The sequence below is a fragment of the Phyllostomus discolor genome, chromosome 12 (assembly GCF_004126475.2).
Source record: "Phyllostomus discolor isolate MPI-MPIP mPhyDis1 chromosome 12, mPhyDis1.pri.v3, whole genome shotgun sequence".
Lineage (NCBI taxonomy): Eukaryota > Metazoa > Chordata > Mammalia > Chiroptera > Phyllostomidae > Phyllostomus > Phyllostomus discolor.
Window position 1 is genome coordinate 24,588,754 of NC_040914.2, and position 23,080 is coordinate 24,611,833.

The 23,080-nt window shown below is 51.0% G+C and overlaps 1 protein-coding gene, 1 long non-coding RNA gene and 3 pseudogenes across 2 annotated transcripts in view; 1 reads left to right on the forward strand and 4 right to left on the reverse strand.

Annotated features, from left to right (window-relative positions):
* Positions 1-14,407, reverse strand: part of LOC114510929 (leukocyte immunoglobulin-like receptor subfamily A member 6) — a 37,680-nt gene extending 23,273 nt beyond the window's left edge. Inside the window, exons 1-2 of the mRNA XM_036012656.1 lie at positions 14,369-14,407; positions 14,214-14,249 (exon numbers count right to left, since the gene is read on the reverse strand). Coding sequence (XP_035868549.1) covers positions 14,214-14,249; positions 14,369-14,402 — 70 coding nt within the window. The 5' untranslated portion in view covers positions 14,403-14,407. The remainder of the gene's footprint in view (positions 1-14,213; positions 14,250-14,368) is intronic.
* LOC114510676 lies at positions 1,873-5,540 on the reverse strand (annotated as a pseudogene).
* On the reverse strand, positions 11,825-14,154 carry LOC118497643 (annotated as a pseudogene).
* LOC118497616 lies at positions 14,308-22,804 on the forward strand. The gene is made up of 3 exons (XR_004900155.1): positions 14,308-14,318; positions 16,431-16,439; positions 22,735-22,804. It is a non-coding gene; the product is annotated as an uncharacterized LOC118497616 (long non-coding RNA).
* LOC114510963 overlaps positions 20,278-23,080 on the reverse strand; it is a 133,413-nt pseudogene continuing 130,610 nt past the window's right edge.

The following is a 23,080-nucleotide window of genomic DNA, read 5'->3' on the forward strand; positions in this document are numbered from 1 at the left end:
AGTTCAGTTATTGGGATGTTATTATGATCGTTGGTGATGGCAGACATTGTGATTCTTCGTGTACTTTGGAGTGCTGTGTTCTCTTTTTGTATCTGACATTGTAGTCACCTCCTGCAAGCTTGACCAGCTGCCCTCAGGGCAGAGATGGTTTCTGTTGGTCCTGCCTGTGTTCTGGGGCTTCTGGGACTTTGTGTGGATGGACTGGCTTTGTGCTTCCTGCCTCCTCTTGTGGCAGGATCTCAGGTTGTAGGTCTGGTCCTCATCTTTCAGTGTATCTGGGCAGTTATTGGTAATCTCCCTCCTCCTCCCCTCCCCGTCCTCTTCCCCTCCCTTCTCCCCTCTCCCTCCTCTTTCATGTTTGTTTTTCTTTAAATTAACAGCCCATGGTTTTACAGACATGGTCCCCAGGTCCCATGCATGATGGCCATCGCCAAGGTCCAGCTGACTGCCGTCCAGTCTCAGACCTCTTCCTTGCACTCTTGAGGGGACAGAGGCATCTTAGGGTCCTCAGGGGATCGCTGGAAGGCGGTCGGGACAACAGGCCTGTTGCTGGTGCTCTGGACCAGGCGAGCTCCTCCGGGGAGCTGCATGGGGCGCTGGCAGCAGCCAGGGTTCAAGTTGAGAGTTGGGCTGTTCCCGGGACTCCCTCCAGGCTGCTGGGCCAGGTGCTGGCTGGGCTCCGGGCTGCAGGGGGAGTTACAGGGGACGCTGAGTGGTGGCGCGCTAATTTGGATACTGAGTCGCTGCAGGTGAAGCACTTGCAGCAGGGAGGAAAGGGGAAACACTTCTGGCCCCTGTGCATCCGGCGGTGGCGGGCACCTGCCGCAGCCCGCGAACTTGTACTCGCAGCCAGGCATGTCGCCTGCACAGGGCACTGAGCAGTGTGTGTTCGCAGTACAGTGTGAGGGATGAGGACTAGAAGGAGCTTTGGGGCAGCCTAGGAAAGAAGCCTGGTGGCTCTTGGCGGCAGTGGTGCGGGCCTAGGACCCAGACCTGGTGCAGGAGCACTGGGACCAAGAGGGCGGGGAGGGGAGCATAGCGCAGCATCTGCCCCGGACCCCCGTTGCCCACCTCGAAGTTCCGCCAGGATCCTGGTTGCCAGCAGGGGTGTCGTTGCACTGGCTACGGGTTCCGGTGAGACATCCCGAGACCACTCAGGCTTGTGGGCGGGTTGGGGCCCCTCTGGGCAGGCCTTCCCCCAGGGCTCCTTGAGCCCCCAGAGACTGCCCTGAGTAGGTCCAGGCGAAGTAATCCCTGAAGGTCACTGCAACCCACTGGCCATGAAGGGTGCACAGCTGGGACTCAGTGAGGTTTCTGGAGGAGGAGAAAGACTCAGGCACTGGGGAGAGGGTGGTGGTGGCTCTCCCCGCCCTCAAGGAGCGTTTACACCCAGGAATTAGGCAAATGCCACAAATCCACTGAACCACACCACTGCCCTGCCCAAACTATTTTTGATGATTATCCATTTGTTCAGGTGTTTGAAAAAGATTTTGTGTGTGACCAATCTGACCAAACGAGATGCAAAATGAGTGAATGTGGACAATAAAAACAAGAAAAATGCCCTACATGAAAGTGGACCAGAGATGGAAGGTGAGCCCAGGAGTGAATCTGAACCTGTGATGTGGGCTGAGTCCCAGGTCACGGGGTTGAGAACAGAGGGACCAATCAAGGAAGGTCAGCAGTGCAGTGAGGTGAGACGCCCACAGTCTAACTGTGGAGAAGCCTCTGCAGCAGCAGCCCCGCCTCTCCCTGCATGGGAACCACACCCACACCCTCCACCTTCTCAGCAGACTCTTTCCACAGGTGCCCATAGTTCCCTCCAGAGATTCTTGGGATCACCAGACTCTTCTGCAGGCTCCACCTTGCTGACTGGTGGATTTGTTGTTCCCTGTGTTCAGCTGCTGGCTGCATCGTGGGGTCTTCTTTGACTGTGCCAAGCTTCACATAGCAGCACCCCGAGGACCATGAGGATCAAGCCAGACACACCCAATATGATGAGGTTCTCCACTGTGTAGTCTTGGGTGTTTGAGCCTAGACATAGAGGACAAAGGGGTCACAGGGGTCACAGAGGTCACAGTAATGATAAGTCACCCCAGGACCCCTGGATGTCTGTCCAATGCACCTCAGTTGCATTGACTGGATTGACCCTCTGCCCTGAGCCCTATAACTGGGACTTAGGCCTTACCCACTACTCTGGGAGTCTGGCTCACTGTGTGACGGTCCCAGGGTGTTAGCTGCTTCTGTAAATCAATGACATATAGGGTGTGGGAGAGGAGGTGTGGGAATACCTCAGTCCTCTCTTCTCTCATCTCCAGTGAGTCCCTGTCAATAGCCATGCCCATGGCCTCCCTTGAGATGAGCATCTTTGGCCTCTTGTCTGCATGTAATTAACATGCCAAGGTGACATTTGGGGCCTTAGTTTTTCTTCAGGTCAGGAACATGGGGGAGTAAAGTGTTGGTTCTACGTTTTCATTCCTCCACCTCAGCTCCTGCTTTGTGTCTCCAATTTAGGATTATATATTTTCACATCACTTTTGTTTCTCTATCAATCACTTCTTTAGAAAATAAATGATGGAATATATACAATACACCGTGCAACCTTTCTGTGATTAAGGATACCACACTTACCAGACCTAAGCATTTATTGATTTGTATCCTGGATAGTGAGACTGATAAGAAACAAGCAGAAAAGATACATGACAGAATAAAATATTTAGATAAACACTTGGATGAAAATACAGCTATGTAGTGATGTAAGACAGGCTCTGCTACGTTGACAAATGAAATCAGGAAAGTCCCTGGAAACTCTGGGAGGGGTAAGGGGGCACAGACAGGAGTTCTAATGGGAGGTGTTTTGGAGGATGATCTGACCCGGTTGACCACCTGATGTTTGTGGAAAAGGAGCAGAAACACTGCTGTCCTCCCACACCCACGTAATGACAGTAGTCCCCTATGGAGACAGGACAAGCTCAGAGTGGATTCATGTTCTTTCTCCTACTGGGATTCACTGGTACCTAAGTTGTAAACTGATTGATCTTTTTCAAATCCTGGATTGGATTCTGCTCTGATAGATGGGAGAAGCAAGTCCCAGATACAGGTGGGATTTTGTCACTGGGATTCACTTGAAGGGGATTGAGCCCACTCCACTTCAGCTTAGACTCCAAGTGTACCCACACTTCTCCTGACCCATATAAACGAGAGACCCCTTGACTCTGTCTCCCTTGTGGGCCTGATTCCACAGGTGCCAGAACTACTCAGGGGCCTAGAATCAGCACCACCGGGGACAGAGGCAGGAGTGGTTCCTGCTCTATTCTTCCCTCCTGAGCTGGGCATCTTCCCCTTCATCATTTCCTCCCTGCTGATCGCATGGCACCCAGTGACCTTCCTGCTGCTTGAGACATGAGGCCCCCTCGTAATCTCCACCTTTTTCTCCAGGACTTTAGGAAACAAGGCCTCCTGGAACTATTTGATATGCTGAAGTATAAAGTGAGAAGTAGCAGAAGCCTGGTGGAGTCTGTGTCTCCTCTAGGCTAAGGGGACTCTGCTACCCAAAAGACATAAAGTTTGTCTGTGTGGGGGCAGGTCTGAAGACCCCAGCTGCTGCATGACACAGGAACCAGGGGAGGCTGTGGGTGTGCCTGAGCCTTCATGCCTCCTATAGTCCAATAGATGTTCCACAAATGTTGTTCTTCACATACTTCAGTCTCCTCCCTGCACACACCAGCACTGGATGGACCCTCAGGTGGGGTGAGGCATGGAGAGGGAGGGGGACTCCCTGTTTTCTTGATCTGTTTATGGGGTGGGATTCCCCCTATTGATGACCTCACTGTTTCACCCTCCTTCCCATCCCAGCCCAGAGCTGTCCTGGGACAGAGTCTACTCCCTCAATGGACATGGGGTGGGAGCCCCTCACCTGAGACCAGGAGCTCCAGGGGGTCACTGGGCTGTGACAGCTGGAAGGGGGGAGCTGTTTGAGCTGTAGCACCTGTAAGTCCCATTATGGCCCCAGGTCACAGGGCTTATGGTGAAGTTGGCCTGAGAGGGGGCAGCTGTGTCCTGCAGATGAAGCTGCTGGGGAGGATCCAGGGACCCCTCCCTGTGCAGGTGGAAGCTGTCAGCCCTTTCCTCAGATCGACACTGCAGGGTCACGCTTGCTCCCCAGGACACTGAGGGCCCTGGCTGGGCTGAGAGGGAGGGTTTCCTGTCCATTCCTGAGGAGAGGAGGGCTGTGATGTGTAGAGTCACCCCTCTCCCATACCCTTGGCACTGAGTTGAGTGACCATGTCCCTCCCCAGGAAAGTGACCCCTCTCAGCTTCTCTCAGTCCTTCTGAGTGGCATCTTTTATCTCCATGTCCTTCACTCGCCATTCTCCCTCCTCCCTGAAAACTCAGTCCTCTCTGCCTCTGCTCCAGGACCTGAACCAGGACCCCATCACCACTAAGGTGATGCTGGGCCTGAGCCCTCAGCAGACAGTCAGGACACGGGGAGAGGCAGGGTTCCTCACCTGCGATCAGGATTTCCAGGGGGGTACTGGAGGTTGACCACACATAAGAGAGGTTGTGTCCACTGTAGCACCTGTAGCAGCCCCCATGGGTGAGGTTCACAGGGCCCAGGGGAAAGTTGGGGTTGTACTGCCCATGGAAAATCTGGAGGGCTGTTGGCCCCTTTCCTTGGTCAGAGTGAATCTGTCAAAGCCAGGCTCTGAGTGACACTGGAGAGTCAGGTTGTCTCCAGGCAGCAGCAGGGGGCCTGGCTGGGCTGAGTGGGAGTGTTCCCTCTACATACCTGGGGAGAAGGTCATTGTCACCAAGGACACACACACACACACACACACTGCCCACTAGGACTGCAGGGAGAGCTCTTACTTGTCCCTCCCTAAGTCTGCTTTCTGTGGTTCTGTCCCCAATAAACCCCTGTCACTGAGCCTCGCATCCCCCAGGGCTTTACCAGGCACTGGGTTAGATTAGATATTTGGGACACAGGAAAGAACTGAAGCAAGTGTGGGTCACCTCACCTGTGACCTTGAGGTGCAGAGGGTCACTGGGCTGTGACCACACATTGGGGTAGGAGCTGGAGGAACCATAGCATCTGTAGGTACCCCCATGGGAGGAGCTCACAGAGCTCACAGAGAAGATGGCCACCCACCACCACCTCCCAGCATAGTACTTCAATTCTGATTTCCTGTGTTGGGGAGGCTCAGCTCCTCCCTCCTTCAGCAGGTGGAAAGTGTCCCATGTGAGCTGTGAGCTGTACAAGAGGGACACGTTCCCTCTGGAGTTCATCACAGGACCTTGCTGGGCTGAGAGGGAGGGTGCGCTGTATACTCCTGAGAGAGAAGGAGGATCTGAGTTAAAGGGGATCATCACCCCACCTTCCCCAGGTATGGGCTGTGAGGGATGTGGCCCCTCTAAAGTCTCACTCTGTTCCCTTCATCCTCTGAGAGGAGCCCACACTACAGAGGAGACCCAGGTTCCCCCTTACCTGTCACCACCAGGAGCAGGGGCTCACTCCTCTCAGACAGCATGCTCCCAATGCTGTATGTACCCTGGTACAGACCTGTGTGCTGTGAGCTCATGGACTGAATGAGGAAGCCAGTCTTGTTGCTGAAAGCCTGTGGGATCCTCCATTCCAAGGGCTGAGAGCCCCTGTCTCTATACAGAATATAGGCATTTGCCTTCAGAGACCCCTGACATCAGATGGTCACAGGGCTCCCCTCTCTGACCCCGGGGCCTGGGTCAGCCCAGGTGGAGGGTTTGGGTAGAACTGCTGGAAAACAATAAGACCTACAGGGTCAGGGGTGTCCTTGTTCCCTCAGTTTCCCCATCTGTCACTCCAAGGCTCCTCCCACACTGGTCACCATCAGCCCAGACCCACTGTGTGTCCCCCTGCTGCCCAGGGACATCTTTGTACTAAAGCAAGATGTCTGGGGGAGGACTCACCTGCCTGGACCTGGTCCCATGGGCCCCGACCCAGCCCTGGAAGAGAGTCCCTGTGAGACCCACACATGGAATCTCCAGGCTTGGTCTGGAGCCCTGAGTGCTGGGGTCAGAGTTGGGGCTGAGCCAATATCTCTCTCCTAACAATTTCTGTTTCCATGGAGCCTCCTGGGTCCTGTACTTGGGAGACAAGGAGACCCATCCCTTGGAGGGTCTTTTTTTCCCCAAACTCACCGAGACAGAGAATAGCAATGAAGGCAAGTGTCATGACGTGTTTCCCAGGGTCTGCAGTGGTGCAGGTGATGGACAATGTCCACAGGGTCCTGCAGGACAAATGGACACACGAGGTTGACAAGGTCAGGGTTCTGTATGAACTGAACAGTCACAGTTTTCTCCTTAGCCAAACCACCTTCCCTGAAGGGTGGTCAAGGAGACAGCAGGTTCTGGGACCTTTCAGACCAGATCCAAGTGTCAGCAGACCCCATACATACTGCCTCCTCCTCATGTGATGCCCAAGACCAGAAGGTGACACCTGTCCCAAAAAATGAGAGCAGAGGATGCTGGGCAGGACTCAGGAACTGCCCAGTTCCTGTTTTAGTTGTGACTCTGCCTTTTTTGGAACCCCCCTAAGCTTGGGCAATTCACTTCCTTTTTCTGAGAAGGTAAATGGAAAGTTTCTCTGTCCATTCTCCATCCCTGCATCCAACTGATGTTTCCTGAGCAGGTGCCCAGTCCAGCCACAAATTTCCTTGGGGAAGGTGACCGATCCCTCCCCTTGACACATGCAGTGCTGGTTAGTGACATCAGACGGTACAAATATGTAGGCAATGGATGATGTGGGTGTCGTTTTGGTAAGTTTCAGAGAACAAGAAGAATGGAGCACAGAGACTTCATACTGATGGCCATCACAGAATGTGGGGACCTGCAGATGAGGAAGAGACCAGGACACACTAGGGGTCAGCACAGGGGGTTGAGAGGACCCTCAACCAGGAAGAGGGTGATTATTCTAGGAGCTGTGAGTCACCAGGCTGTGCTGGGCCCTGGTCACACAGGGCTTCTGCTCCCTGCAAGGACTCCTGGGTTTGATCTTTGAGGTAATGGAACACTTTTCAGTAAAGGAATGTATGAGTAGTTGCTACTTTGAGAAGATGACATTCTGTGGGAATTGGCTGTAAGAGTAAGAAATGGATGATGAACTGTGATAAAACTCCAGCCCTAATCTAACACCAAGGTAATGAGCTCATCAGTACTCTCTGTGGTTTATGACAATTAATCATGCAACCCAACACAAATCCCATAGCACAAGTATGTTTGAAGCTGAGTGAGAAGAGCAGGAACATTTCTATGTCATTTTCTCAATCTAGGAGTTGTGCAGAGAGTGTGCTCTGTTTCAATGGGCTCCGGGGGTGCCCATGACAAGCCCAGTGTGGCCATGACCTAGGTGTGTGAGGCTGGGGAGGGGAGGTGGGCGCTGGGAAGGGTCTGCTTTTTAGGGACCAGTTGTCTCTGCTTGGGATGGAGAGGTTATCTCAGCCTCATGCCAACAACATAGAGCATTAGGTGGGGCTGCTTGGGTGGGCTGGAGTGAGGTGGAGATCTGTGGAAAGACTTTGTGCAGGGAGGGTCCATGACAGGTAAGTTCAGGTGCATGGGAGTGAAACCCCTCAGCTGGGAGTGAGGGTCCACAGTGAGGCCAGAGAGGAGGCTGATGGGGTCACACCCCCACGATTTCCTGGGCCTTCATGTGAGTATGACTGTGGAGGGGAACTGGGTGACAGAAGGAAGGTTGCAGGGTCAGAGCTGGGTGTGTTCATCCTGTGGAGGGGAGAGCTGAGGGCATGTGTGTACTCTGCCTGGCTGGCCTGGGGAGCCAATGGGGTTGTCTCCAGATTGACCACCCACTGAGGGACGCAGGGATGGGGATAGGATTACAACACAGTCACCTGACCCACTGCAAGAGCCACCCACTGTCCTGGCTGGGTGTGTGGTTTGGTCTCTCCCTCTCACTTCCTCTCTCTGACTTCCTCATCTCTGTGAGCAGGAGACCTCTCCATCCCTCCCATCCAGACCCCTGAGCATGTCTGCCTCCTCACTGCCCTTCTCTGTGAGGGGTAACCCTGCTTCTGACACTTGTCACTCTGTCTTTATGTGCTGGGCAAAAACACCAGTGACAGACAATTCACAGGTTTTAATCTAAGACAAGGGAAAACATTATTGACAATCTATTCTGAGCCAGTCCCTTCCTCTTTCCCTTTTCCCTCACTGCAGACAAGGGTGGAAGCTCAGCTCTCACGGGTGTTGTGAGAATCAGCAGAGCCTGACTCATGGAGAGGCTCCATCTGTGTCATTTCTGGGTCTGATTAAGAGATGGGCTTGAGAGACTTGTGGAAGGAAGGGCTACTCAGAAGCCGAAAGGGAATCCCTTAAGCCCTCAGCAGGCATCAGAAGCTACAGGGCATCCTTAGTTGACAGTACATGAGCCCAGATTGAGAGGAGACAGAAAGAACGCTGCTTGTCCTGGATCCTGGACTCACCACACTCAAGAGTGAGGGTGGAAATCCCACTAGAGGCTGAGCCCGAGCACTAGGCACTAAGGGCATCTGGGGCCCGGTGTGAGTCCTGCCTCCCATGAGACTGCCTGGAGACATGGGGCCACTTCTAAGGTAAAAATGAACCACAGGAGCCCTGGTAATTTAGTTACATTTGTTTTTAATGACAAGAGTTCCTGTAACATAGAAGTTAGCATTTTAAAATATAGAATTTACTGGAATGTAGTCAATACACAATGTCTAAACCATAATTTCATCTGTTTTTAATAACAATATTGTATAACCCAACCCCCAAATACTCACAAAGTGATTTATCTCTCCTCTTTCTCTCCTTGTCAGCTCGACAAGCCCACTTGACTTCTGTCTCTGTGAGTTTCCTCCTCCTGGACACTTTATACAAACGCAGTCACAGAAAACGTGATTTTTTCTCTCTGGCTTCTGTCACTTAGCTGCAGAATGTTGATGTTCATTCACTCTGTTGCTGGTGTCAGTACTTTGTTTTTATGGCTTAAAAAACCCTCCTGGGTTATGAAGACACTAGATTTGTTTATATGAGTGGGATCCAGCATGAAGGGGTGTGTACATGTGAACCCAAACCAGCCTCATGTCATAGTGGTGAGAACAGGATAGTCAAGAGGAGTCAGTGAGGATGAGGAGGGACAGCCCCACATTGGGAAGGAGGAGGCGTCTCCACAGCAACACAGCTCACATTTTCTGTCCCCAAACCTCATGTGCCACCTCTGCTTCCCTGGACACATCAGCAGAGAGTTTTTTCACCTGTGGTCCAGCTGTCCCTCATCACCTCCTGGGTCATCAGATGGGCTCCACGCCTCCCCCCACTCTGAACGGTGCCCTGTCCCCTCTGTGTTCATGTACTGGCTGCAGCCTGAGCCATTCTCTCGCTGTCCCAAGCCTGAAACAGCAGCACCCTGAGGACCACCAGGACCAATCCAGCCATGAACATGTGGACCAGGTCTCCACTGTGTAGTCTTGGGGTTGGGAGGTTGCAAAATGTGGAGACAGAGGTCAGCATGGTCAGGCAGCAATCTCCTGGACTCTGGTGTCCCCCCAGGCTCTCCCCTCCCCTTGATGTCAGTGTCACTGGGACATCTGAATCCAGCTCTGGCTCCCAGCTGCCATAACAAGAGTGACCTGTGCCCAAGAGCTCAGGATCAGTGAAAAAATGGTCTCAGTTCAGGAACAATTTAGAGCTGTGCGTTCTGTGTTGAGTGTGAGACTAAAGACCCAGAAACTTAGTTCTGTGTAGCTGAGAGATCCCGCATTTTCCACCTGTGGGGGCCCTGGTCCATGGAGGAAGGGTGGTGACATGGGCTCCTGAGTGGCAGGCGCACAAAGGGGTGAAAGTCTGGGGCAGCATCTCCTTCACCCTACTCTCTGGGGTCTGCTGTTTAATCATTACCTGGAAATTTTCATCTGTTCATTGTTTTATTAATTCATTTTATATGATGACAAAACTACCACGGGAGATATAATTACCAGATTAGATATATGTGCATGTGGATGAATATTTGTAGATATATACATTTAATATCAATATACAAGTAAATACAGAGTGGGGCAAAAGTAGGCTTACAGTTGTGAATTCATGAAACACAGAATTATTTACTGTGTTATAATTCTTCTATAATTGTTATATGTATTAATTCTTGCATTATTTTTTGTGCAACTTTAATCCTACTTTGGCCCATACCTTGTATATGTACATTTTATAGATAATATTATGAAATATTTTATAAAATGCGTGTGTATATATAGTTACACATATATCCACTTTTACATGAATACTAAATTATATATCATCATCTTTATCTACATATATTTGTGTGGTACCGATAAATATTGCTGTGTGTGTGGGGACAGAGAGAGAGACTTGAAATGAACAGTTGGTAAGGAGGCAAATCCCCAGAAGGGTCTAGTCTGGCCTTCAACACGGAAAAACATCTCCTGTGTGGGATGTAGGGAGGGGCCAGAGGAGACGGGGGACTGGGACTCAAGGCCTTGGAACATGGGGTCAGAGGTCAGGTCAGGGGCCCAGAAGGGGCAAGCACCATCTCTCCTCCCTTTGGACGAACTCTAGGAAGTGTGGCAACATTGCATGGATGGATAGCTAATCATGTGAATTCTACTTCAAAAACATAACGTCCACGCACTGCTTATCAAAGTTCCTAACCAGGGAGTCCCCAGTGGATGTTCCAAACTTTAGGAACAGAGAAATTGCCCCAAGTTGTCATACTTTGCAAGCACCAAAACTAGGACATTATGGAAATCTCCTTCCCCATTTTGATATAGAAAACAAGATACTAACAAATGACTCACTTATATTCTAACCTCAGAGATCCATGCCAAAATTCTAAATATCAGCTCATACAATATGGAAAATGAACACAGACAATAAATGTTATTCATTTGCATTATTATCCAATGGTTAAAAGCAGGAGGCCTTTGCAATGTGTCCCATGTAGTTGTAAATCAGAAAGCAAGATAATTTTTAGGAGATGTGTATCTGTCAGTAAAAAAAAAAAAACATTCCTAATGAAATAAAAAAACATATTGGAATATTAAGGTCAATAGTGCATTCAGTATAAAATGCAAACATCTTAATCAGTTTGACTTGAAATAATTTGAGCTATGAAGAAAACTGTTTTTCAGAGGAAAAGCTGTGCAATATTTTACTTGGTCTTTTTATCATGTGGGGTCTGGAGTGAGAAAAACAGGTATGCAGTCTGAAAAAAGTTGATTTCCCTTTTACTCATCATTATTATAATTTTCTCAGTGTATCAGTGAGATTAATTGAAAAACAATACAAAGGGAGGAGATTTTAGGAAACTATACTGGTTATGAAATAAACATGCCCAAACCAATAGCTTTCCTACGTGTACTTACTACTATTTAGATTGTATAAAGGAATCAAACAGCTTACTCACAAATTACATTAGATGTGCAGTTCTGAAAGTCGGCTATAAGTTTACTTTGATAGATATTTGCAAATATCTATCAAAGTGCTTCTTAAGTTCACTAAAACCTCATTTGAAATATATGTAATACAAAGATTTAATAGTACCAAGAAGTAATTCTGCAACAAATGTCTGAATTTAGTCTTCCCTATGAAAATAGAAATAGCCTTATAGACATTTAAAGGTTGACTTTATATAATGTAAATTAAACTGTCCCTCTGTATACTGACATACAGCCCAGAAGTCCTCAGAAAAGAGCAGGAACAGACAAGGGCCCCCAGAACCACGGAGCAGACAGGGGAGCCCTCAGTGTAGATTGGAGCCCCCAGCTCCTCCTGAGCCTGGCACAGCCCCTCCTCACTCTCAGGTGAGCCCTGAGTGCTGGAGGGTCCAGGGCAGCCCAGGGGCCTGCAGAGCTGGGTCCCAGGACTGTGGAGAAGCTGTTCTCTGTGGAAGAGGGTCCAGTGGGGCCTGGACCCCCAGGAGCTCAGACTCTGAGATGAAGATGCAGGAGGTGAGTGTGGGAGGGGATCTATCCTCTCTGCTCAGTCTAATCACCTTTCTCCTCACTTCTCACACATCCCACTCCACCCTCCTGCTCTTTCTCTCTGCTGAGATGCAGAACAGGGGCTGGGGTGGGAGGCCCTGTCTCTTTCCACCTCTCAGGGGCTGGACCCCACTCTGTGGAACCTCCTGCACTCCTCACTTATTTCTGTCCCCAGATCTCCTAGGGACAAGGCCCTGAGCTGAGTGAGCACAGAGAAGACAGGGTCAGAGGCTCCTCACCTGAGACCAGGAGCTCCAGGGGTCACTGGGCTCTGACACCAGGTAGGAGGAGGTGCTGTGGTTTGTGCTGTAGCACCTGTAGGTCCCCCCATGGGCTGAGGTCACAGGACCCATGGAGAACTCTGCCTGGTGCTGCTGAGCTCTGGGCTGTGATCTGAGACGCCGGGGGAGATCGGTTGCCCCCTTCTTGGACAGGAGGAAAGTGTCCCTCCAGCTCTTTGACTGACACAGCAGGGTCACCTTCTCTCCTGAGGCCACCATGGGACTTAGCTGCACTGAGAGGGAGGGTCTGTCAGGGAGCCATCCTGGAGAGAGGCGAATGGGTAGGGGGCTGGTGGCTACCTAGTTCTGTCCTAAGAGTTACCATGCCCCTTTTGGAGGACTCTCCTCTCTGTCTGTCTCTGTTTTCTCTAAGTTTCTCCTTTCTCCTCCCTGCAGATCCCATACCCCTTGTTCTGTCCATCACCACCTGAGATCCCCAGCAGGGCCTGAGCAGACTCTGGGTCCCTGACTGAGCCTGCTGGCTCCTCACTTGCCACCAGGAAGTCCAGGGGTCACTGGAGACTGACAGGTTTTGTCTACCACAGCACCTATACTGGCCCCCATGGGAGCTGCTCACAGTGCCAATTGGGGAAGTCGGCCTGAGAGAGCCCAGACTGGGGCTGCAAGACAGAGCACTGGGAGAGGTCCTGTCCCTGCTCTTTGGACAGAATGAATCTGTCATAGCCGATGTCAGAGCAACACTGGAGGGTCAGGCTCTGTCCAGAGGCCACTATGGAGCCCTGCTGGGTCAGAGGGAGGGCTTCCCTGAGCCACCTGCAGGGACCAGACAGGAGTGACAGGGCTGCTTCTCCCATGAACCCTCCTCCTGGCCTGGCGCCCAGGTCCCACTGTCTCTCCCTCTGTGTCTCTGGCCCAGAAGCCGCTGTGCACCCTTCATAGTACCTCTAACATGGGGATCCTATTCCTGCAAAGACCCCAGTCACCTGTCTGGTGCCTCTATCCATGGATGGGACAATAATGAGACATATCTGAGACCAGAAGCTCCAGAGCATCACTGGAGTGAGACCACACCTGAAGATTCTTCCTGTTATATCCATAGCATCTGAATGTCCAACTGTCACTGGGGGGTCACTGGACCCACAAGGAACAGGGCCTGGACCTGCCCACTGGGCTGTCACTGTGAGTTCAGGGCTCAGGAGAGCCTGTTTTCTTCTTCCTTGGTCAGAATAAACCTGTCAAATCCCTGCCATGAGCCACACTGGATGGTCACTTTCCCTCCTGAGGTCACCACAGGGCTGGGCAGGGCTGAGAGCCTGGGTTTGATGTAAGACTTTTAGAAGAAGAGGGGACAGCATGTTAAATGGGGTCACACTTCCCTTATGACAGACACCCAGGGCTGGGCTTTGAAGGGGAGTCCCTCAAATTTTGAGAGAGCATCCCCCTTTCTGAGGGCAGAGGTTGAGTCTGAGGCCCCTGAGTGTCTTCTCACCTGCCACCACCAGCTCCAGGGGGTCGCTGTGCTCTGACCAGACACTTTGGCTGAGATAAAAATAGTAATATCTCCATGCAGTGTGCTCTGTCATGTGTGTGATGGAAAACTTGGCCTTGTTCTCAGGATCCAGTATCTTCTGTGTGTCCCAGGGTGCTGGGTTTCCCTCTTTATACAAATGGAACTCTTGGACCTGCAGGATCACTTGACACTAGAGGGTCACATTGCTCTCCTAGGGGATCACAGGACCTGGCTCAGCCCAAAAATTGGGTGTGGGGAGGGTCCCTGGAAGGAAAGAGTCTGGGTCACCAAATATTCTGCATTTCCATTCCCCAGCTCTCAGCCCCAGCATCCACCCTGATGTCCCCCAGCCATTAACACAGAACTTCTGTGTCTCCATCCCTTGCTGCCTCATGGGCAAGCCCCTAGTCCTTTATGTGGAAACAGTCCTGGGACCCCTGGGGACAGACTCACCTGCCTGCACTGGGGTCCTGAGGCCCATGCTCAGCCCTGCAAGAGTCCCTGTGAGAGATTTGCCCTGAATCCTGAGCAGAACCTTCCTTCCCAGGAGCCTCCTGAGTCCTGGGGTCCTGACAGAGCAGGGCTTCCCCTCCCCCCTCACATCTCACCAAGGCAGAGCAGGGCCATGAGGCTGGGGGACATGGTGCCCTCTCTGAACCTGACTGTGTAGAAGGAAGAGACCAAGGAGTCCTCAGGGTACACAGACTCACAGGGTGTGGTCACTGGGAGGCTGGCCGTTCCTATCACAGGGTTGTCATGTCAGCAGCCCTTCAGGAAGAGGAACAGTGACTTCCCACGTGTCTGGCTCTCATTTTCATGACAAGGGAAGTTATAGACCCTGAAACTCCTGAGATGCCCCTTACAGGTGTGGTGGGCCAGGGCAAGTTCTTCCAGGTCAGGGCCTCCCCCAAGGGTTTCCCCTCACCCTCTGCCCAGTCATTGGCCCTTCCATGTGTTCCCTACCCGATGAACAGTGGTCATCCAGACCATGAAGATGCTTCAGAAAGATGCTACAGAGCTCAGCTCAGCAGAGACATGGTCTCTTCCTCACCGTGCAGTTCAGGCGAGTGTCACTGTGACAATGAGCACAAAGGACAGAGACAGAGAAATAAGGAAAGGAAATACATCCTTTCTTCTGGCCCCAGAGTGTGGTTTTTTCTCATCCCTGCCACCCTCACTGAATTGTCATTTTTTCTTAGCAACAGTGTCCACCCACCTTCCTGGGGACAAGCCTCTGAGTGATCCCTGCCCCCTCAGTGCCCCTTGTTTCCTGGTTCAAGTTCCCCCCTTGTGTTGTGGTCCTCCCTTCAAACTTCAGGGGACATTGATTGGGACTAGGCTCTGATTTTTATTCTTAACAAATATTTATTGGAATACCCACCATCAAATGCCTGAGTGATCTGTGTGGTAACATGCTGTCTCTGCCTCAGTTTCCTCATAGGACCATTTTGTCCCAAATCCCAGTTCTCAATGGGGATGTGCATCAGTGGTGCTGGTTCAAGGGGGAGAGACTTCCATTTCCAGACCAGGTGAAGAGGTGAATAGGCTGGGACATGAGAGGACCAAGGTGTCTAGGGTCCAGGGCAGGATTGTAGTACTTGCTCAAGACCTTGTCTACTCTGAATAGCAAGCACAGCTGCTCACAACAGCTCTAATGTATGTAGGCACAGACACATACGGGAAAGAGAAATGAAAGTTCTCCAAATGGAGAAGGTACCACAGTGGAGAACAGAGACTGAAACTGAGTGACCATCGTGCTCTGGACTGTCCATGGGTCATAGGGATATGATTCCCTCCCCCTGAGTAAAAATAAAGGGACCCCAGGTCCTCACAGGAAGGGGATGAGGATGCAGGTGAAGGGTGGAAGTGTGATCCCTGCCCCGTGTTTCTGTGTGCACTCTGGGATGTCTCTGCCCACTTACCCAAGTTCATGGTCAGCAGTGAGCAGTCTCCCCTGTGTGTTCTGAAACAGGCTGAGTCCAGTACGTCAGCCATGGGTGCCTGTCCCATGTGTGTGTGTGAGGCTCCCATGTACCAGTCCTGGTGGGCAGAATACTGAGGAGGTGCTGAGTCTGAGAGTGGTCAGCATGGGGCAGGGGCAGCTGCCACAGGCCCTGATCAGCCTGACTCCCAGAAGAGCCCCTGAGAAACTGTGGGAGAGCAGGTGTGTGAAGGGAGAGACTCCTACAAGAGTGGGCAGTGGAGAAATCCTAATGGTGACAGACAGTACTATGGACATCGTCTACTGATACTGGGGACTGTCACAGGCAACCATGTAAGGAAATATGAAAGCAAATTAAGATTATCATGTTTAAATACCTGGAGAATAAAGGCAAGATTCAAATTTTGAGCCAGAAATATGAATTGTTTTACAGAGGAATGTTTTGATTAGAATTCTGAGAGTTGAATAATCTGATAGAATGGACACATTAAAACAATTCTTCCCATCAAGGTTGAGACACAGCTGAAGGTCCAATTATGACAGCAGAGTACAATGTTGAGGAAATTTCCAGGATGCAGCTTAGAGAGACCTGCAGTGGGGAATGAAGGCACTTGGGGACTAGAGTGAGGAGGGCCAGTGTTGTATCTACGGTGTCAGAAGGAAAGAAGTGAGCATGACATTTAGTAACAGCTCCAGAGAATAATAAGCAAACATTTTACATAGATGAGGAAGACCAGGTAAGTGACAGGGGCATGTATGTAAAAATGAAATCTGTATTTTGTCCTTGTGGTCAATGAAGCAAACAAAGGATGAATTAAAATGAAAAAATCTTATTTTACATCAAGTGGTACACATTAAAATGGTTAACATTGTTTTGTGTGAATTTCCACTTTAAAAAATCAAGAAGCACTGACCAGGGGTCCCAAAGAAAAGTCCTAACATTATTTTCTATGAAAAATGCAAATTACTATAATAACAAGCTCACTGACACCAGACTTTCTCACAGCAAAGAGTGACACCAGAAGACAGTGGGGACATACCTCCAGGAGCAGATTGTCAGTGAAGATTGTGCTCTGAGCCCCATCAGCTGTGCCATCCCAGTTTCTGAATCCTTCACTCCTGGGATTTCTGGGATCACTGCTCTGAAGTTGTCTGGAGGTGGTTCTATGTATTCCTGTTCCTTTCAAACCTTTCTGCTTTTGAACCAAGCCTTCAATCTCCCATGTGGGCTAAAATAAAAGACCATCCTCAGAGCAACTGCACAGCAAGCCCAAGCCAGGGGTGTTAGCTGCTGCTGCCCTTTCCTGCTGCCCACAGAGGAGAGCCAGCCACAGGCAGCAGAGAGACCCATTTCCCCTGGCAAGCCTGGTCCTGCTGGGTCCTTGGGCAGCATCCCAGCCTCCTCCATCCTGGGTCTCACTCACTCACCTGGGGCTCCAGGGATCCCCAGCCCAACAAGTAGACAACACTGTCTCTAAGACATGGGAGTTACCAGGGTCTCCCCTCAACACTCAGTCAGAAAACATTTCTGTTTTGTGAGTTTCCAGGAAAGTTTAGCCTTGTAAGGACCCACAATGAGGGGGAAAATGTACATCCATGCTCTTTGCTCTCAGTGATCTTGCGAAGGTACAGTCCCAAAAGTTGCAAGTGGTGAATAAAAGTAATTATGTTTGTATTTTGTGACACATACATCATGGTATGGTGAGCCTCACAACTACTTTGTGGAGTAATACTTACCTCATTTTGTGAAACAGAGGCAGAAAGTGTGCCTGAGAAAGGAAATGTGACTTGTCCATATTCCACATGCCAACCTGTGACCCTGTTTGTTGGGAACCCCCTGCCTGGTTTCAGAAGCTGTGACACCTTATGACTAAGGCTGGGTCAAAAGACCTTGGGACCATAAGCCACTAAGGAGACAAAGCTTATCTTCCTGGTAGAGGCACCTCCTCTGCCCCATTTTACTTCACTCTGCTTGTCTCCAGGCAGTTGACTGGTTAGCCAATGACAAGTAAGCTCCCTCAATGGGGGGACCACCTAAGACAGGCATGGTCATGAAGGGGACCTCAGGGAAGCACTTGGGGGGCTATAGAAAAAAAAACCCTCGCCCCTTGGCTTTGACATAGCCTGAGTCCTCATTCTGTCTGCAAGAAGTCTCCTAATCCCTTGGCTGCCTTACTTCCCTGGCCTGACGTAAGCCTGAAACAATGCCAGAGGATGGTGCAGCCCTGGGCAGGAATGGGTGGTTCACCAGAAAGATCAGGCTGAAGAAAGAATGCATGAAATCCTGTGAAACCTACTTTGCCAATATCCTCAATTTAAATGGTAAGAGTCCAAGCATGAAATGAGTTTGGTTCCTTGAGGTTTTTTTTTAAAGATTTTATTTATTTATTTTTAGAGAGAGAAGGGAGAGAGAGAGAAAGAGAGAGAGAGAGAAACATCAATGTGCGGTTGCTGGGGGTTATGGCCTGCAACCCAGGAATGTACCCTGGCTGGGAATTGAACCTGCGATGCTTTGGTTCGCAGCCCACGCTCAATCCACTGAGCTACGCCAGCCAGGGCAGTTCCTTGAGGTTTTATGGCCCTTTGGCTATCTGACTGACTCAAACTAAGCCCTCAGAGTTCTTTGAATTTTATCTATGGTTTGATGGTTACTGCCTGAAAATGATTGATGAGCTTGACCTATAGGCCCTGTGTTACTATGCAGATTGAACCTAGTAACAGCCCATTGAGGAACAGGCTCCTGGCCCTTCTCCTTTGAGACATCGTCCACCTTTTCTCCCCAAGCAGATTATGTCTTGGTAGACTTATTTTCATCCCTGGTGGCTAAGGGTGGGCCCTGTGGGTGGAGACCCCCAAACCTCTTAGCTGGAACTGATGGTTCAAACTCCTAGTCCCCTGCTGTTCCCACCCATGACTGTCACCTGGAGTCTCAGGCACAGAGAGTTGGCAGAGCTGTAAGAGCTAATGGTTTAGGAGAAGGTACAGTTAAAAAGGAAGGAGCCTCAGGGGAGACAGGTGTGAGGGCTCCCCTCCTGAAGGGCCTTGAAGACTCTCTGCTGGGCCAGTGGCAGCACAATCTCTCCTGGACTCACCTGGCTTTTCCTGAGGGCAAGACTCCCATTTGGGTGAACTATGGCCCCTGCTCCTCAGGAAGTTCTAGGCTCTGTCTCATCCTGAGAATGACAGGTTCTGTCACTGTGATCTTTGGTGATGGCAGACATTCTGATTCTTCCTGATCTTTGGAGTGCTGTGTTCTCTTTTTGTATCTGATGTCGCAATCACCTCCTGCAACCTTGATCAGCTGCCCTCACGTGAGAGATGGTTTCTGTTGGTCTTGTGTGTGTTCTGGGGCTTCTGGGACCTTGTGTGGATGGACAGGCTTCGTGCTTCTGCCTCCCTCTTGTGGCAGGATCTCAGGTTGTAGGTCTGGTCCTGACATTTCGATGTTTCTGGCCAGTTGTTGGTAAACTTTGTATTTTCTTTAATTTTTTTTTTAAATGGGTGATGGCTTTATAAACAAGGGCCCAAGCCAACTATTCTCGACGGCCATCACTAAGGCCCAGCTAACTTCAGTCCAGTCTCAGGCCTCTTCCTTGCTTTCTTGAGGGGACAGAGGTATCTCAGGGTCCTTAGGGTATCATTTGGAAGGTGGCCAGGATAATAGGCTTGTTACTGGTGCTCTGGGCCAGGCAAGCTCCAGGCAGGCTGCATGGGGTGCTGGGAGCTGCCCGGGCAAGAGCTGAGGGTCGGGCTGTTCTTGGGTCTTCCACCAGGCTGCTGGGCGAGGTGCTGGGTGGGCCTGGGGATCCAGGAAGAGTTACAGGGGAAGCAGAGTAGTGGCGAGCTAAGTTTGGGCAGGGAGTCACTCAGGTGAAGCACTTGGAGCAGAGAGGGAAGGGTAAAGGCTTCTGCCCCCTGTGTTTTCCCTGGTGGCGGGCACCTCATCTCAGCACTTGAACTTGTACTCCCCGCCAGGCATGCTGCAGGCACAGGGCACCCACTGGTGTGCATTTGCAGGGTGACGTAAGGGACGAGGACTAGAAAGAGCTTTGGGGCAGCCCAGCAAAGAAGCCCAGCAGCTCTTGGTGGTGGCTCTGCAAGCCTAGGATCTGGACCAGGTACAGAAGCACTGGGGCCACGAGTAGGGGGAGGGGACCACAGTGCGGTGTCTCCCCCAGCCTCTGCAGCTCACCTTGCAGGTCGACTAGGATCCTGGTGGCCAGCAGGTGTGTCGCTGCACTGGCTTCGGTCTGAGCAAGACTTCCCTAAGCACACCAGGCCTGTGGGCGGGGTGGGGCCACTCTGCACAGGCCTTTCCCCAGGGCAACTTGAGCCCGCAGAGACCGTCCTGGGCAGGTCCAGGCAACATAATCCCTGTAGGTCACCGCCACCCACTGGCCCTAAAGGGTGCACATCTGGGACTCAAGTGAGGTTGCTGGAGGAGGAGAAAGACCCGGGCACCAGGGAAGAGGGTGGTGGCTTCTCTCCCCATACTCAAGGAGCATTTACACCCAGGAATTAAGCAAATGCCACAAACCCACTGAACCACGCCAATGCCCTGGCCAAACTATTTTGGATATTTATCCATTTATTCAGTTGTTTAAAAATCTTTTTGCATCTGATCAATCTGACCAAAAGAGATGCAAAATGAGTGAATATGGGCAATAAAAACTAGAAAAATGTCCTACATGAAAGTGGACCAGAGATGGAGGGTGAGCCCAGGTGAGGATCTGAACCTGTGATGTGGGCTGAGCCCTGGGTCACAGGGTTGAGAACAGAGGGGCCAGTCAAGGAAGGTCAGCAGTGCAGTGAGGTGAGACGCCCACAGCCTAACTGTGGAGAAGCATCTGCAGCAGCAGCCCCGCCTCTCCCTGCATGGGAACCACACCCACACCCTCCACATTCTCAGCAGAGTCTTTTCCAAGGGCACCCACAGTTTCCTCCAGAGATTCCTGGGCTCACCAGACTCTTCTCCAGGTTCCACCTCGCTGACTGATGGGTTTGTTGTCCCTTGTGTTCAGCTGCTGGCTGCATTGTGGGGTCTTCTCTGACTCTGCCAAGCTTCACACAGCAGCACCCCAAGGACCACAAGGATCAAGCCAGACACACCCAATCTGATGAGGTTCCCCACTGTGTAGTCTTGGGTGTTTGAGCCTAGACATTGAGGACAAAGAGGTCACAGAAGTCACAGTAATGATAAGTCACCCCAGGATCCCTAGATGTCTGCCCAAGTCACCCGACTTGCATTGACTGCACTGACCCTCTGCCCTGAGCCCTATAACTGGGGATTAGGCCTTACTCACCACTCTGGGAGTCTGGCTCATTCTGCGACAGTCCTAGGATGTTAGCTGCTGCTGGGAATCAATGACATGTAGGGTATGGGAGAGCAGGTGTGGGAATACCTCAGTCCTCTCTTCTCTCATCTCCATTGAGTCCCTGTGACTAGCCATCCCCATTGCCTCCCTTGAGATGAGCATCATTGGCCCCTTGTCTGCATGAAATTAGGATGCCAAGGTGACATTTGGGGCCTTAGTTTTTTCTTCAGGTCATGAACATGAAGGAGTGAAGGGTTAGGCCTACCTTTCAGTTCCTCCACTCAGCTCCTGCTTTGTGTCTCTGACTAGGATTATATATTTTCACATCACTTTTGTTTCTTTTATCAATCCCTTCTTTACAAAATAAATGATGGAATATATACAATACACCGTGCAACCTTTCTGGGACCAAGGATTACCACACTTACCAGACCTAAGCATTTATTGATTTGTATCCTAGATAGTGAGACTGATAAGAAACAGGCAGGAAAGATACATGACAGAATAAAATGTTTAGGCAAAAACCTGGACAAAAATACAGATATGTAGTGATGTAAGACAGGCTGTGTTAAACTGAAAAATGAAATTCAGGGAAATCCCTGGAAACTCTGGAAGGGGGAAGGGGACACAAACAGAAGTTGTGGTGGGAGGTGATTTGGATGATGACCTGACCCAGCTGACCACATGGTGTCATGGAAAAGGAGAAGAAATCCTCCCTTCATCCCACACCCATGTAGTGACAGTGGTCCCCTCTGGAGACAGGACAAGCTCAGAGTGGACTCATGTTCTTTCTCCCACAGGGATTCTCTGGCATCAAAGTTATAAACTAAGTGAGCTTTTTCAAATCCTGGATTGGATTCTGCTCTGATAGATGGGAGAACAAAATCCCAGATACAGGTAGGAGTTTGTCACTGGGATTCACTTCAAAGGGCCTGAGCCATGAGCACTTCAGCTTAGACTCCAAGTGAACCCCCACTCACCCTAACCCAGAAAGAAGAGGCCCCCTTGTCTCTGTCTTCCATGTGGGCCTGGTTCCCCAGGTGCCAGGATGACTCAGGGGCCTTGAATCAGCACCAGGACAGAGGCAGGAGTGGCTCCTGCTCTTTTCTCCTGAGCTGGGCATCTTCCCTTCATCATTTCCTCCCTGCTGATCACATGGGACCTGTGATATCACTGCCTATTGAGACATGTGGCTCTTTCCTACTTTCTCTACCTTTACCCCCAGGAATTTAGTAAACAAGGCCTCCTGGAACTATTTGATGTGTTGAAGTATAAAGTGAGAAAGTAGCAGAAGCCTGGTGGAGTCTGTGTCTCCTTTAGACAAAGGGGACTTTGCTGCCCGGCAGACATGAAGTTTGTCTTTGTGGAGGAGGGTCTGCAGACCCCAGCTGTTGCATGACACAGGAACCAGGGGAGGCTATGTGTGTGCCTGCCTCTTACATCACTCTTGTAGTCCAATAGATGTCCCACAAATGTTGTCCCTTCACACACTTCAGTCTCCTCCCTGCACACACCAGCACTGGATGGACCCCCAGGTGGAGTGAGGCATGGAGAGGGTGGGGAATCTCCAAATTCTCCACTCGTTATGGGGTGGGATTCCTCCTATTGATGACCTCACTGTTTTACCCTCCTTCCCATCCCAGCCCAGAGCTGTCCTGGGACAGAGTCTGCTCCCTCAATGGACATGGGGTGGGAGTCCCTCACCTGAGACCAGAAGCTCCAGGGGGTCACTGGGCTGTGACAGCTGGAGGGGGGAGGAGCTGTTTGAGCTGTAGCACCTGTAAGTCCCATGGTGGCTTGAGGTCACACGGTTGATGGTGAAGTTGGCCTGAGAGGGGGCAGCTGTGTCCTTCAGATGAAGCTGCTGAGGAGGATGCAGGGACCCCTCCCTGTGCAGGTGGAAAGTGTCAGCCCTTTCCTCAGATCGACACTGCAGGGTCACGCTTGCTCCCCAGGACACTGAGGGCCCTGGCTGGGCTGAGAGGTAGGGTTTCCTGTACATTCCTGGGGCGAGGAAGGCTGTGATGTGCACAGGGACACTCCTCCCCCCAACACCTTGACCC